Source organism: Asparagus officinalis, chromosome 7 (genome assembly GCF_001876935.1).
Source record: "Asparagus officinalis chromosome 7, Aspof.V1, whole genome shotgun sequence".
Taxonomy (NCBI): Eukaryota; Viridiplantae; Streptophyta; class Magnoliopsida; order Asparagales; family Asparagaceae; genus Asparagus; species Asparagus officinalis.
This window is the reverse complement of record NC_033800.1, coordinates 13,588,151-13,603,349: the sequence shown is the minus strand read 5'-3', so window position 1 is coordinate 13,603,349 and position 15,199 is coordinate 13,588,151. Positions and strand designations below refer to the sequence as shown.

Genomic DNA, 15,199 nt, shown 5'->3' with positions numbered 1-15,199 from the left:
GATGTAGTGGTGCTCATGTTTGGTGTCGGCTCGGTTTTGGGAAAATTTTGCCGAGATGGAGAATTGTAGAAACTGCGAGCAAAATCAGTAAAACTAAAGCTGAGAAGCAGCTATAGGAATCCTCGGGTCGGCCGACCTAAGGAGCAAGGCCAGTCGACTGACGCAATCGCCAGGGAACTGGGTTTTACAGGAGTTCGGCGGTCAACCGATGGGGTGTGACCGATCGACCGACCCGTGCACATTACAGGGTGAGAAATTGAGCTTCTGTCCGGTCGACTGATTGAATATGTGCAGTCGACCGATAGCAGTTATGGGCTTGATTCGTTTTTCATGGGCAGTTTTGGAGTGAGTGTTTGTATAAAATACAATTTGTATAAAATACAAACATGATTTGTAGGGTTTCTTAACCAGAGAATTAGCATTGTTTTGAGCACTTTGAGAGGAAGATATTATGAGAGATTTGAGAGCTTTGGTTAGGCTTATGTTTGAGTGATTTTGTGAGTTGTAACCCGTTGTATTTCTCCTCCATATAGTAAAATCTTCTCATCCTCTCCCCGTGGACGCAGGCAATTGCCGAACCATGTAAATCTTTATGTTTGGTTTGAATTGTATCGTATTTTTGGTAAATTGCACTCGTGTTTGGTTTAGTTCTCTTCTCTCATCGCTCGCGGACTCGTTTGCTTGTCGAGCACGCATCCGCACGGCGCGTAACATGTATTACAACTATATCTACTAGATAGTAGTACAATATACAGGGAGATAACGAGTGTTAAATTTAGAATGTATTACGACTATCTACTAAATAATTAACGGTTGAAATTAAAAATAATAATATTTCCCCTATTTCTGTTTAGTGGAGAGGATCCAAATTGGTATAGATCGCATATCTAACGTGCACATCCATAGTTAAGTTAAAAAAAAATTATCGTACCACATTCAATCACACTTACTAAGCCCCATGAATACTTGTAAAGAAAATTTGAAGATATTAACACTTACTAAGCCCCATGGAGGACACTTGAATTTCGTATGTGTGCAATTCACTTGATGTATACAAGTTACCAAAAACCATCTGTTTGTACAAATCAGCCTCAGGTTTCAGTAAGGCTGAATTGATTTACAGCTCTTTAAAAAAAGACCTCATCTTTCAAAAGCACCAACTCTTATCCCCTGCCAACAGCAATAGGCGATGTACCTTGTTCTGTATCGGTCAAATGTTAAAAAAGTTTTTATCTTCCTCGGTGTGTAATTATAGCCAGCTTGGAGTGGTGGATTTATTTTGGATCACATTAGAAGGTGAAGAATCATCTGCCACTTTCGCTAGTGAACGATACTGCAGTTTAACACTCTCTGCATTGTCCAAGGTCTTCACTACGTACCTGCCAAACACATGATTTTAGGACTTGTGCCTTTAAAGCTTATGTTTGTGTAGTTGAACTTGCTATTCTGAAGTACCAAAAGTGTAAAGAAACATGTTCCTTTATATTTACATATGGAGATCTACCAAATTATCGATGCTTATCTATTTTGCTAGCGCCTCCGTATCATAGCTTTCGTTACTTCCTTATTTTTCCCATTAGCTTTTAAACTCACACGGGAATCTCGTGGAAATGTTCTCGGCAAACCTCTAATTCTAACTATCACATGATTCTCATGGGAGTTTAAAAACTAATGGGAAAACACACCATAACATGAGGCAGCGGGTGCATTCGCTACTAAAATAGAAAATTGCGATAATTAGATTCACCCCAATCCCCATAGTTTCTACCAAAGATAATGGAATTGGAATTAGAACATATAAATGTCTTCACGAAGCAATCTTCAGTATGCATGTTTCCTCTGTATATCCAAACCTTGCATTAGTTATACACATCCGCAGGTAAATCATACCATTGTACTATAAAAAGAGAATCCTATGAAATCAATTTGTGCCGTCTCATTGGAGCTTCCATGCTGGATTAGGCAACAATTAATTTTATTGCTAGGCACAAAGAGAGCAGCATTTTTCAAGTGGCCATTGTTTATGCATACGGAACCTGGTACGTCTCAAATGATCAAAAAAATCTTAATGTTTGGGGTGTTCTTTTGACTTCAGTCATTCAAAAATCCAGCCATTATTTTTTTAAAGCATCTTTCAATTCCACATATTTTGGTTGCTGATTATTGCTTATCCAGGTGTGCAAGGGCATACGATAGTACCCTAAATCCAACCCCAAAAAAGGGGAAAAAAGGACATTGAACTCAATCAGCTAGGAGATTGACAACTGCAAAATATCATAAGCAAGCATATTCAGTCCTTAAAAAATGGTGTTTTCAAAAAGTAATAGTAATATTTTAATTGAATCAAAGTCTTGGTGAAAAAAAAGTCGCTTATATTCTTATTTAATGAATATCTTGCAACAAGGGTAGTTGAGTATGTATCTGCAATTGTGCATTTTCTACTATCTGACTTGAGACTAAATTAAAAATATGACAACTGACACGTCAAATAGATGATTAAATAAGGCAAGTTTTCAATTAACAGGAAACAAATTGAGTAGTAAACTGGAGGGGAATTAATGATTGGTACAACTGTGGAACAAATGAGCAAATAGCAAGATTTAGATATCTCACTAATCTACTAAAATGCAGAAGAAAAATTATAAAGATAGCAAGAACTTGTTTATGAAAGAACTAAGATGATAGAATCCTTCAGTGTAGTGCATAATATTTAAAAGAATTGGCAGCATAAGCATAGTTTTAGCCACAACATAACATTAACAAGTTTAATTAGATTCACCATCATGAGACTCGCTGTTGGGAATTTAACGCCTAAACCCCTAATTGCAACAGAAACGCAGTATAGAAAAAGTACACCAAGATTTAACGAGGTTCGGCAACTGCCTACGTCCTCGGGAGCCACACAGATAATTTCTTATTAATCAAACAAGAAATTACAATTTAGGAGCAGATCTCAAAACTGAGATTTCTCAAATAAACACTGTAGCTACAGTGTTAATAGTCAAAGGGTATGAACCCTTTCAATTTCTCTCACTTGAGAATAAATAACCCCACAATTAAAACCCCTCTTTAATTCCCTCTCTCTCTTCTTAAATCCCCTTCTCTTAATCTCCCCTTAAGATTCTCAAATCCTAAGCGCTGGAGAAAGAGGGAAAACGCAGCTGCGTTTTTAGGGTTCCGCCGCCAGAGGAACAATCGGAGGAGGGGAAGAAATCAGCAGCGCAGCAACGAAACCCTAGGGGCCTTTTTATAGGCGAGGTGGATGAGCTGGCGACAGCCTGTCGCCAGCGGCCCACGGACGCAAAGGTGGTGGCAAACGCCGAGGTGGGGTCGAACGCAGAGTTGGGGGTCGAACGCAGAGCTCGGGGAGGCGATCGCACGTGAGCCGTCGTCGACTTCGCCCGAAGTTCGTTGCCCACGCACGCCTGCAACATCCATGAGCTCGCCGGAGCTCTTCGTCGCCTGAGGTGAGTTTGATCTACACCTTTTTCAACAATCTCCCACTTGGAGATCAAACCGCCGTCAATCAGGCTATCTCATCAAGCTCCTCTCCTGTGTGGCTCCGCCCTCATCATCTATGCATGAAGGCCAACTGAAGTTGCGCACAACTCCAGTTTCTGAACTGTCACCGTCTTTGTTAACATATCTGCTGGATTCTTACTTCCTGGAATCTTTTCCAGTTTCAACACGTCATCTTCCAACAGGGATCTGATGAAGTGGTACCGAAGAGCAATATGCTTCGTTCTGGAATGAAATGCTGAATTCTTCGCCAAGTGTATCGCACTCTGACTATCACTGTGCAAAACATTCTTCTCCTGTTTGAATCCCAGCTCTGTCAACAAACCCTGAAGCCATATCATCTCTTTACTGGCTTCAGTCACTGCAACATACTCAGCTTCTGTAGTGGATAGGGTAACAATCTTCTGTACCTGTGACATCCTCCAACGGTGAATACATAGTCGGTGGTGCTTCTTCGGTGATCAACTTCACCTCCAAAGTCTGCATCTACGTACCCTTGCACTTCTACCTCTCCCTTACCAAAGTGCAAACACTTCTGTGTGGTGCCTCGTAGATATCTCAGAATCCACTTGACCGCTTCCCAATGAGCTTTTCCTGGATTCGACATAAACCGGCTGACCACTCCCACTGCATGGCCAATGTCTGGTCTCGTACAGACCATTGCGTACATCAAACTTCCGATAGCTGAGGCGTAAGGAACCTGAGCCATACTCTCTTTCTCTTCTTCTGACTGAGGAGACTGATCCTTCGATAAACGAAAATGGCTGGCCAAGGGTGTGCTCACAGGCTTGGCGTCGCCCATATTGAATCTCTGCAAAACACGGTTGATGTACTCCGTCTGAGATAACTGCAAGAGACCTCTCTTCTTATCTCTCGTGATTTGCATTCCAAGGATCTTCTTCGCTGGACCCAAGTCCTTCATGTCAAACTCCTTTGACAGCTGCTGCTTCAAACTCTTGATATCCTCCATATCTGCTCCTGCAACCAACATATCATCAACATACAGCAGTAGGATGATATAGCTGGACTGATATCTTTTGAAGTAGCAACAGTGGTCGGCGTTGCACTTCTGGAAACCTTCCTTGTGCATAAAACCGTCAAACTTCTTGTACCACTGTCTTGGGGCTTGTTTCAGGCCATACAAGCTCTTCTTGAGTCTGCACACCAGGTTCTTCTTCTTTTCTTCTGAGAAACCTTCTGGCTGGTGCATGTATATCTCCTCTTCTAGATCTCCGTGAAGAAACGCCGTCTTCACGTCTAACTGCTCGAGATGAAGATCTTCAATTGCTACAATACTCATCACGGTCCTGATAGTATTTAGCTTCACCACGGGAGCGAAAATATCGGTGTAGTCAATTCCTTCCTTCTGCTGGAAACCTTTGACAACCAATCGGGCTTTATATCTCCTGGAACCATCCTGCTCCTCTTTTACCCGGTACACCCATTTGTTGTGGAGTGCCTTCTTACCCGTGGGCAACTCAGCTAGTTCCCACGTCTGGTTTGATATGAGAGACTTCATCTCATCTTTCATTGCAAGCTCCCATTTGCTCGCATCTCCACACTGACAAGCTTCATCAAAGCTTTCAGGCTCCCCACCATCTGTCAACAACAGATAGTTCATGTATCTCCTGTTGGGTACAGGAGGACGAGAAGATCTTCTTAATATCGGAGCTGGTGCGTCGGGCTCCTGCGCACCATCTTGTCCAACAGGCTCTTCTTGCTGAGGACGCTCTGCATTGGGTTCTTCCGAGAGGTTACTCGGGACATCATCTGCATCTATAAATGTGGACTCGCTCTCTGAGTCGTCAGTCTTGTGCATGTCCTTGTACATCATCTTCTCGTTGAATATCACATCTCTGCTCCTGATAACCTTCTTGTTTTCGTTGTCCCAAATGCGGTAGCCGAATTCATCTTCACCATAGCCGATGAAAGTGCATTTCTTTGACTTGGGATCAAGCTTATTCCTGCATTGATCACTAATATGCACGTAAGCTACACAACCGAAAATTTTTAGATGTGAGAGTTTTACCTCCTTTCCGCACCATACCTCCTCTGGTATTCTGTGCTCCAATGGAACCGATGGACCTCGGTTGATCAAGTAAGCTGCTGTGTTGACCGTTTCTGCCCAGAACTGCTTCGGTAGGCCTGATTGTACTCGAATGCTTCTGACTCTCTCCGTCAACGTTCGGTTCATTCGCTCAGCTACTCCATTTTGCTGAGGCGTGCCTGGCACGGTCCTCTCCATTCTGATCCCGTGCTCATAGCAGAACTTCTTGAATCCAGTGTCTTCATATTCACCGCCATTGTCGGTCCTGAGCTTCTTTATTCTCAGACCGGTTTCATTCTCGACCATAGCTTTCCATCTCCTGAAAGCCTCAAATACTTCTGACTTATGCTTCAGAAAGTAGACCCACACTTTCCGAGAGTGATCATCGATAAAAGTCACGAAGTAGTGTTTCCCACCAATCGACGCAGTGGTGGTTGGTCCCCAAACATCTGAGTGAACGAGCTCTAGCTTCTGCTTCCTGGGGGTTCTGCCACTTGTCTGAAAGCTGACTCTCTTCTGCTTTCCAAGTATACATTCTTCACACATATCCATCTCCACTGACTGCAGTCCTGGGAGTTTCCCCTTTGTGTGCATGATTTTCATCCCCTTTTCACTCATATGACCGAGTCTCTGGTGCCACAGCTTTGAAGTCTCATTGCCTGCTGCAACTGAGATCAAACAACGTGCACCTGCTGTCATATACAGGGTACCAGTCTTCTTGCCTCGGGCAATCGTCATTGCGCCCTTTGAGATCTTCCAATCATCTCCATGGAAGGTTGTGGTGTATCCTTCGCCAGCCAACTGGCCTACGGATATTAAATTCTTTCTCAGGTCGGGAATATGCCTGACATCCTTCAGCTCCCATACTGACCCGTTCAACTTAATTTTCACCACGCCTTTGCCCACTATAGCACACGGTTGATCATCACCAAGATATACGTATCCAAGTTTTCCGGGGGTATACTTCTCGAAGAATTCTTTCTGAGAAGTAGCGTGGAACGACGCTCCTGAATCTAACACCCAAGATTCCTCCTTGCTCTCCAAAGAGCATATCAATGCGTCGTCTCCTCCTGAAGTGGAGGTGACATTCACCTCTGCCTTCGCCTCCTTCTCCTTCTGTGCACTCTTGCACTGATTCTTGTAATGCCCGGTCTTTCCACAATTCCAACACTCGATAGCCTTCGAGCTGTTGCTTGGATTCCTTGATTTGGACCTCCTGTCCTTTGATCTACCTCTGAAGTTTGATTTTCCTCGTCCGTTTCCTCTGGTTGAATTTCTACCTCTTGACTCTGTATGCAATACTGAAGAGGTTGTAGCTTCACCCGTTTCTCTCCGTCGGATCTCCTCACTGAGAACCAAATCACGAACGTCGCCGAACTTCAACTTTTTCTTTCCCGACGAGCTACTCACAGCTGTGACTGTAGCGTTCCAACTCTCTGGTAGGGAAGACAACAATATCAACGCCCGAACTTCTTCATCAAACTCAATCTCAACTGAACTCAATTGGGTTGTAACCGTATTAAGTTCATTGAGGTGTTGTGCTACAAACGCGCCTTCCGCCATTTTCAGATTAAATAACCGCCGCATTAAATGAACTTTATTTGCGGCTGATGGCTTCTCATACATATTTGAGAGAGCTGCCATAAGACCTGCCGTGGTCTTCTCCTTCGCTATGTTGAACGCAACATTGCGAGTCAACGTCAATCTGATAACTCCGAGGGCTTGTCTATCTAGAAGGTTCCACTCTTCTTCCTTCATAGAATCTGGCTTCTTCCCCGATAGTGGTTGATACAGATTTTTCTGATACAGATAATCCTCTATCTGCATTTTCCAGAATCCGAAATCTGTTCCATCAAATTTCTCAAGTCTCATTTTTGCCTCATCTGTGGCCATGGCTCCCACTTGAATCTGACTTGTTCTAGATCGTTTCACGCTCTGATACCAGTTGTTGGGAATTTAAAGGCCGAAATCCCTAATGCAACGAAAAACGCAGAATAGAGAACAGTACACAAGATTTAACGAGGTTCGGCAACTGCCTACGTCCTCGGGAGCCACACAGATAATTTCTTATTAATTAAACAAGAAATTACAATTTAGGAGCAGATCTCAAAACTGAGATTTCTCAAATAAACACTGTAGCTACAGTGTTAATAATCAAAGGGTATGAACCCTTTCAATTCTCACTTGAGAATAAATGAATAACCCCACAATAAATACCCTCTTTAATCCTCTTTAATGATCTCTCTCTCCTCTTAAATCCTCTTTTTAATCTCCCCTCAAAAATCCTGTCGCCAGCGGCCCACGGACGCAAAGGTGGGGGCAAACGCCGAGGTGGGGTCGAACGCAGAGTTGGGGGTCGAACGCAGAGCTGGGGGTCGAACGCAGAGCTCGGGGAGGCGATCGCACGCGGGGCTCACGTTCGTCGTCGACTTCGCCCGAAGTTCGTTGCCCACGCACGCCTGCAACATCCATGAGCTCGCCGGAGCTCTTCGTCGCCTGAGGTGAGTTTGATCTACACCTTTTTCAACAACTCGCATGGTAATTTATTTAATACCTCAGGGAAATGAAATTTGTTGGTATGTGAGAACGTGGAATTCCAAACAGTTGTGCGCACCGTGCAAACAGAATTAAAAGAGAGAATGAAACTACAAAGCTCCACGGAGAAACTAGAAACAAAAAATAATCCCGTTTACAAGCAAAATGCGTGGAAAGTGGAAACTCAATATAAACAGCGTGTGGCCACTTATATAATGTATACTAGGGCCTGTTTGGCAAACCCATGAAACTAGGCCAGGTCTAGTCCTGGTCCAGTTTTTGGCTAGTTTGTGTTTGGGAAAAAACTGGGCCAACTCTAGCCCACTTTTTTTAGTTCATGTTAAAGCCCTTAAGCCAGGCCAGAGTTGGTCCATCTTGCTCCTGTTTAAAACAGGCCAGGTTAAGGGGATATACGAAGTTAGCATTAAAAAATAATGAAGTATGAACTACAAACCATCCGTTTAAGCATTGTGTTGTTACAACTGCAATACGTCCGACAAAGCGTTCCGGCGTCCTCTTGTTCCCCTGAGATATATCTCTTCAGTACAATACTAAAAAAGTGTCACGATTAAATCAGTTCTCTTCAGATGCAACAAAATCATACCTTGATTATGACTCGGTCAGAGACCATAAAAGGGAACTGAACACCTTTACCCCGTGAATCCATAGAATATGGATCATTGGGGCTACATTTATCCTGGTAAATTGTAAAGAAGTAACAGAGGACTGTAAATTACTACATGCAAAGCTGGAAAAACAAAAATCCCAAGATAAATTACTACATGCAAAGCTGGAAAAACAAAAATCCCAAGACAATCACCTGCTCAAATCTGTCTCTTCTTCTTTTAGCCACTTTTGAGGTTTGTTCCTAAAAATCCCAAGACAATCACCTGCTCAAATCTGTCTCTTCTTCTTTTAGCCACTTTTGAGGTTTGTTCCCCCTCTCTGCGAAATGCTTGAACAGCAGAACGTAGAGCTGTAGAAATGTGAAGAAACAGAGAATTCACGAGTATAAAATTACTATAACAAGAATAACAAGACAAATTCTCATAATCATATAAGTAATATGAATGTGGAAAGAAAAGAAATACATCAATGGGCATGAGTTGCCAGCAGAGTCAAAGAAAAGGTAAACATAATTCAGAGCATGTCAATAATTCCTAAAGAGTGCTCTACATTAAACAAATAACTTGGATAATCAAAATTGTTTGGTTACATCCTCATGAACACTCAAAAAATATCCTGGCAAATACATACCGACATAAATCCCATGCTAGGAAAGTGAGAAGCAAACAGAGATAGACGAAAAGTCATAAATAACATTTGGAACAAGAAAAAAGATGGTCAAGATACTACATTTCAGAAATCATATAGGTCACAGATATTAGTAGTTAATATTTAGGAATATACAACTGCAGATAGGTAACTAAATAGCACTCTTCATCTTGCTCTTTTTCCCCTTTATTTAGAAGCATCATTTTTGGCTACGCTTCCGTATCAGCAAAGTTTATTATATGGCTCTTTTTCCCCTTTATTTAGAAGCATCATTTTTGGCTACGCTTCCGTATCAGCAAAGTTTATTATATTTAAATTCAATATCAGATAACATCATGAAAGTAGAAGTAATTGTACCTAAATTTGGTCGCACACGGTCATCTTCTGAAATAGGCCTTGAACATTTACAACAAGCTTTCTGCATGTTTAAACACAAAAGATGACGTTCACAATAAAATTACAACATGCAGTGCCTCAGCAATGCAAGTATAGGCTTTTCAAATCTTCAAACAAGAGGCACTGTAAGCTGTATATTGAGAAACAAAGAGTTTATTTATTTATTTATTTAAATAAAGAATATCCAGACAGACTGAAACTAACTATACTTTATGAGTTCAATTTACTGTGGAGTTAAGGATGAGGGTAAAATGGTAAACAACAGATATATCCACTAATATCATATTTTCGTCGGAAAAAAGGAGAAGGAAATTTTGAATGGGATTTAAGTGAAGCAAATGAAGCCTAAGTTTACTGTGTGCTTTGATTTCCTCCTCTCTCTTTTCATCCTTTTCCGCTGTTTCCCTCATCTTCCTTTTATTTCACTTTCACAACCTATGCACGGATGTATTCCTGACCGCTGACTACGCACCTTCTTCCAGACAATACTGGTTGGGTTCTGACTATACCTAGTATGCCACCTATACTTCATTCTTCTTCTTCTTTTTCTAAGATCAAGATAAAAGGAAATTTGAGATTTGGTTAATGGTACATTTGTTTTGTGAGCTAGCAGTGTAGGCTTAAACAGATCGCTAGTCCTCAACTAGTTCCCCTAGGGAAACGGAAGCCCTTGTCAAATGAAAAGTAGTAAATGTGTAAGTCAATATTCTTAGGAGCATTCTCTCAGGTAATTTATTCTACACAACATTGTACACAGAAACATATACATTTGAAAAAATGTAAAATTAACTGCAAACGTAAAAATTAATAATTAAGAAGTATTAGCAGCATCAATCTTTTTGTCTATCCTTGATAAGGGCCAAATCATTAAAAAAAAACATAAAGCATCTAGTTTTGGTTCATATAAAAAATGTGAACCAAAATTAAATAGGTAAATAATCAAAGTGCAAAGTCCAATCTTTAAAGACAACAGCACAAGTCTTAAAAACCAGAATAAAGTCTAATAGGCAAAAATATAAAAAATATAAAAAATATAAAAACAAGTCACTGAATCAAATTGTTTCCTCTTCCATTCATTCTTGATTATTAGTTTTGCTAATCCCAGTTTAGAAGGCAACAAGAATCCAGTCATGCATCAAAATTCCAATGTCTGTGAATTAGGTAATATTGGGAACCCCTAAATGGGTAGTGCAAGGATTAAAAAACATTTTTCAACAAAAGAAATTGACTGTTTAACTGAACATATGAAAAAAAGTATACAATGAATGCATAGTAACAAAGTGATGGGCGATGTTGTTCTTTATTCTAAATTCATGAAAGCTCAATGATTCTCTAAAGCTCATTGGACTGATGTAACAGATGAAGTTGTTTCTAGGAAAATGAATTCAGACTAGATAAGTATATATAAATCACAACATGTCAAGAATAAGTCTGTTAAAATGATATGGCATGAGTGCCTCAAAAAATCAAACTCATCAGAGTGGTGAAAGATCAGGACAGCATACTGTAAATGTTGAAAGGGCAACATGAAGTAGTATTGAAGCAAAACAAAATTGCAAGTATAAGGTCAAAAACACTACACAAGTGACTACATAACGTAGTCCCTATAGACATAGCCACATCTAGGTTCCACTAAGGACGGTTCAATTTAAATCATGGCAAATAAAAATGTTGCAAAGAATCTTGTAAGATGAAACAAGCACTAATATTTCCAAACAGCTATGATCTAAGAAGTGGGTAACATAAAAGAAGGAATTTCACAACTGATAAAAAAAATGGAGCATGTAGTTTGACATATCAATCATCACAATTAGAAAATGGTAAAATGCCACATTTCTATCTACTATAAAGCTGCACTCAGGAAATTTTCTCACAAACATAACTAACTCATTGTTGAGGGTTATTTCTAATTTGAAAGACATTTAGCTACTGTCATGTAAGATATCCTATGACTACTTTCAATGTTTCCAATGCAAATTTTGTAGATTAGCATTTTATATTAGCATGTTAGAAATGTTCTAATTTCTTACATAACATTTAAACTGATTGTGATGGTAGAGTAATGCACATGTCTTTATGTCGTACCATTCTGGAAACATGCTGCATTCCACCACTTCCAAAAGAGTGGCCGCATGGTAGGATCATTGCATCATCCATCAGCTCACCACTGAGAAAAACATTTGGCACAAAAGAAGCCAATTAAGCATCATGGAGGTAAGACCTTGGAACGTTAACACGCAAGATAGCAGCTAAATCTGATGCTTTCTCTATGTTGAATTAAGGCTTCATATATATGATCAGGAAAAACTATTAGGAAAAAACATGCATTTTGTTGAGAACATTACACAACCAGTGTAGAGTACTGATGCTAGTTAAAGAGTCGCTATTAAATAAGAAAGAGAATGGTTAAAGGATACAGTGCTAAAATCTCCCTGCTGCTTCGGAGGAGGATTTCACATTTTTTTTAATGTGTATAACATGATGTAATAAATAGTTAGGGAAAGGTCACGTGGAAACATGCAAATTTAATCAACAAGAATAAGCATTAGTGCTTGCTTGTGTGCTGATTTTCAGATTATTCGATCTAGAATTATAGCTAACACACAGACATGTTCCTAAAAGACTGGTTACCAGTATTGCAATCATCCTAATAAGCTAACTGATTGCTTTCTGCATAGCCCTTTCATAAGATTTTCATCATCTAAAGACAGATGTTTAGATACTCGAGGTAATAATTTTACTGTACCGAGGCAAAATGAATTCCTCTACAGTTTATATCAAGTAAAGAAGGGTAGGTGTATTGTTTTGTTTATCCATCTTTAAGCCCAAACCTACAAGTACTGGATACAAAGGAGGGAACAGTGGCATTGTATGACAACTGCATGCTCATCAGAGAACTACATAAAGATCTTCAGCATCTAGTCTAGGCATGTTTCGATACAAATTAAACGAGCCAATCAGAGAACTACATAAATTCACAACAAATTAATATTTTCTTAAAATTATAACTATAGTAATTTCTGGGTGAATATGCACTGAACTCCATTCCTTTACCTGATTGTCTGGAAAACTCTATTGAGCACCAATATGAACACAATGTGAGAAAAAGGAGCACAATTTAGTGAAGAAGAGAATACTATCCAAAAATTAATGTGTCCACAATTTCAATGTGAAAAATATGAGAGTGAGCACAAAATGAATGCATTTCATTTCCCTCCACTTCTCTTTCCCAAATGCTTTCTATTCCATAACTAACCAAACATAGCACAAATTTTCACTAACATTTTCGTAAGCATGAGATAATTCAGCCCAATAAACAGATATGATTTCCAATTCGAGTAAAAATATAACAAATGTAATTGAAGGAAACTCACGTTATAGAATCCACGAAGTGCGACCTCAGGGATTCCCCCGGATCCATATGCACCGCAGCCTCCTTCCTCCCACCAAACACATACCCATTCTCTCCCCTCGTCTCTCTCTGAACAGAACTGGAACCATCTCCCCCATTCATACTCTGAGAGCAATATGATTCAGGATGTACAACACTTATTGCATTTTCATAGTTGCCCAGGGGCTCTTGCTGCTGCTGCTGCTGCTCCTGCTCGCTTAAGTTAATATCTCTAACCATCATTCCTCTCCTCAACCCTGCAAAGTTCATAATCATCACATAATCCCACCAAACTTTAAAAAAAAACATTTTTTAACTCACCAAAAGGAGAATGGCTCTTCTCTCCGTTCTCTTTCTCTAAAGTACTGTGTTCACTACTGCTACTATTATTCCCATTCTTTACATTATTATTGTTATCATCAAGAGAAACCAAACCATCGGCTTCATCGAGATCATCATCATCATCCACATCATAATCCTCCTCATCCTCACCATAGGATCCCTCCGAACGCGATCTACCACCAAAAATCCAGCCACGGTTATGCGATCCGTCTGAGACCTGCCATCAATATCGAATCCGCCGCCGTCTCCGGCGGCTTTTTACGGTGCGGTGTGGTCACCGCGCCGGACGAGAGAAGTGGAATCGCTTCGTCTGGGAAGATCAACGAGAGCTCAGCCCGCCTCTTCGATCCTCGAAAGATTATCCGACGCACTTGATCAGAAACCCTAGTTAAAGATCTTACATCATTCTTCGTCGAAATTAGGTTATTTTACTGTGCGTTCAAAGATGAGTAGAATTTTGAGGGTTTTTTAGTTATTCGCCACTTTTAGTGGGGGAAATTTGGGGGTTCTCGAACGAGAATCTCGATCACGGAGAAGACTGGGGAAATGACATGAGGACCCACCCTTGATATTGTGGGCCCGCTGGCAGGGGGGTCGCTGGTCGTTGAATTTTTTTTTTTCCCAAGGGGAAACTTGATCACCCCAGCTCAGTTTAACTCTTTTGGAGCCCCGGCCAACAGCCCTGGATCGAATCACGCAGTCCCACAATCACAAGGAGCTACCTCACTTAAATGAGGGACTCATCCCACGGGCAAGCATGGCCGCGGCAGTGAGAGGACCGGTGGCCCAGGTCAAACATACACGGGTAACAGTAAAACCCCCGCGGTTTCCGTCCCCACCCTATGCTAAGGGAACAAGGTGAATGCAGTCACGGGTTTCGAACCTGACTAGCAACGGGCACGAAGCCTGAGAGATCTCCTCCTCCATGTGGAGCCTGTAACCAGAAGCTCACCCCGCCCGGGTGTTTGTTCGCTCCTAGCTTTTATCTCTCTTCTTTTNCCGGAGCGAGAGAAGTGGATCGCTTCGTCTGGGAAGATCAACCGAGAGCTCAGCCCGCTCTCGATCCTCCGAAGATTATCCGACGCCATTGATCAGAAACCCTAGTTAAAGATCTTCACATCATTTCTCGTCGAAATTAGGGTTATTTTACTGTGGTTCAAAGATGAGTAGAATTTTGAGGGTTTTTTAGTTATTCGCCACTTTTAGTGGGGGGGAAATTTGGGGGGTTTCGGAACGAGAATCTCGATCACGGAGAAGATGGGGAAATGACATGAGGACCACCCTTGATATTGTGGGGCCCGCTGGCAGGGGGGTTCGCTGGTCCGTTGATTTTTTTTTTTTCCAAGGGGAATACAAACATACACGGGTAACCAGTAAAACCCCCGGGTTTCCGTCCCCACCCTATGACTAAGGGAAACCAGGTGAATGCAGTCACGGGGTTTCGAACTCCTGACTAGCAACGGGCACGAAGCCTGAGGAGATCTCCTCCTCCATGTGGAGCTGCTAACCAGAAGCTCACCCCGCGGGTGTTTGTTGCTCCTAGCTTTTTTCCGGACTGAATTGAGTCACGGGGTCGAACTCCTGACTAGCAACGGGCACGAAGCCTGAGGAGATCTCCTCCTCCATGTGGAGCTGCTAACCAGAAGCTCACCCCCCGGGTGTTTGTTGCTCCTAGCTTTTTTCCGGACTGAATT

General features: G+C 41.4%; 1 protein-coding gene across 1 annotated transcript; it reads right to left on the bottom strand.

Annotated features, from left to right (window-relative positions):
• On the bottom strand, positions 971–14,593 carry LOC109846703 (U-box domain-containing protein 62-like). Its single transcript, XM_020415948.1, has 9 exons — positions 14,447–14,593; positions 13,485–13,722; positions 13,147–13,420; positions 11,858–11,939; positions 9,734–9,794; positions 8,992–9,077; positions 8,706–8,798; positions 8,556–8,626; positions 971–1,379 (listed from the first exon to the last, which is right to left on the bottom strand). The coding sequence occupies exons 1-9, from the start codon at positions 14,591–14,593 to the stop codon at positions 1,250–1,252; spliced, it is 1,182 nt and encodes a 393-aa protein (XP_020271537.1). The 3' UTR covers positions 971–1,249.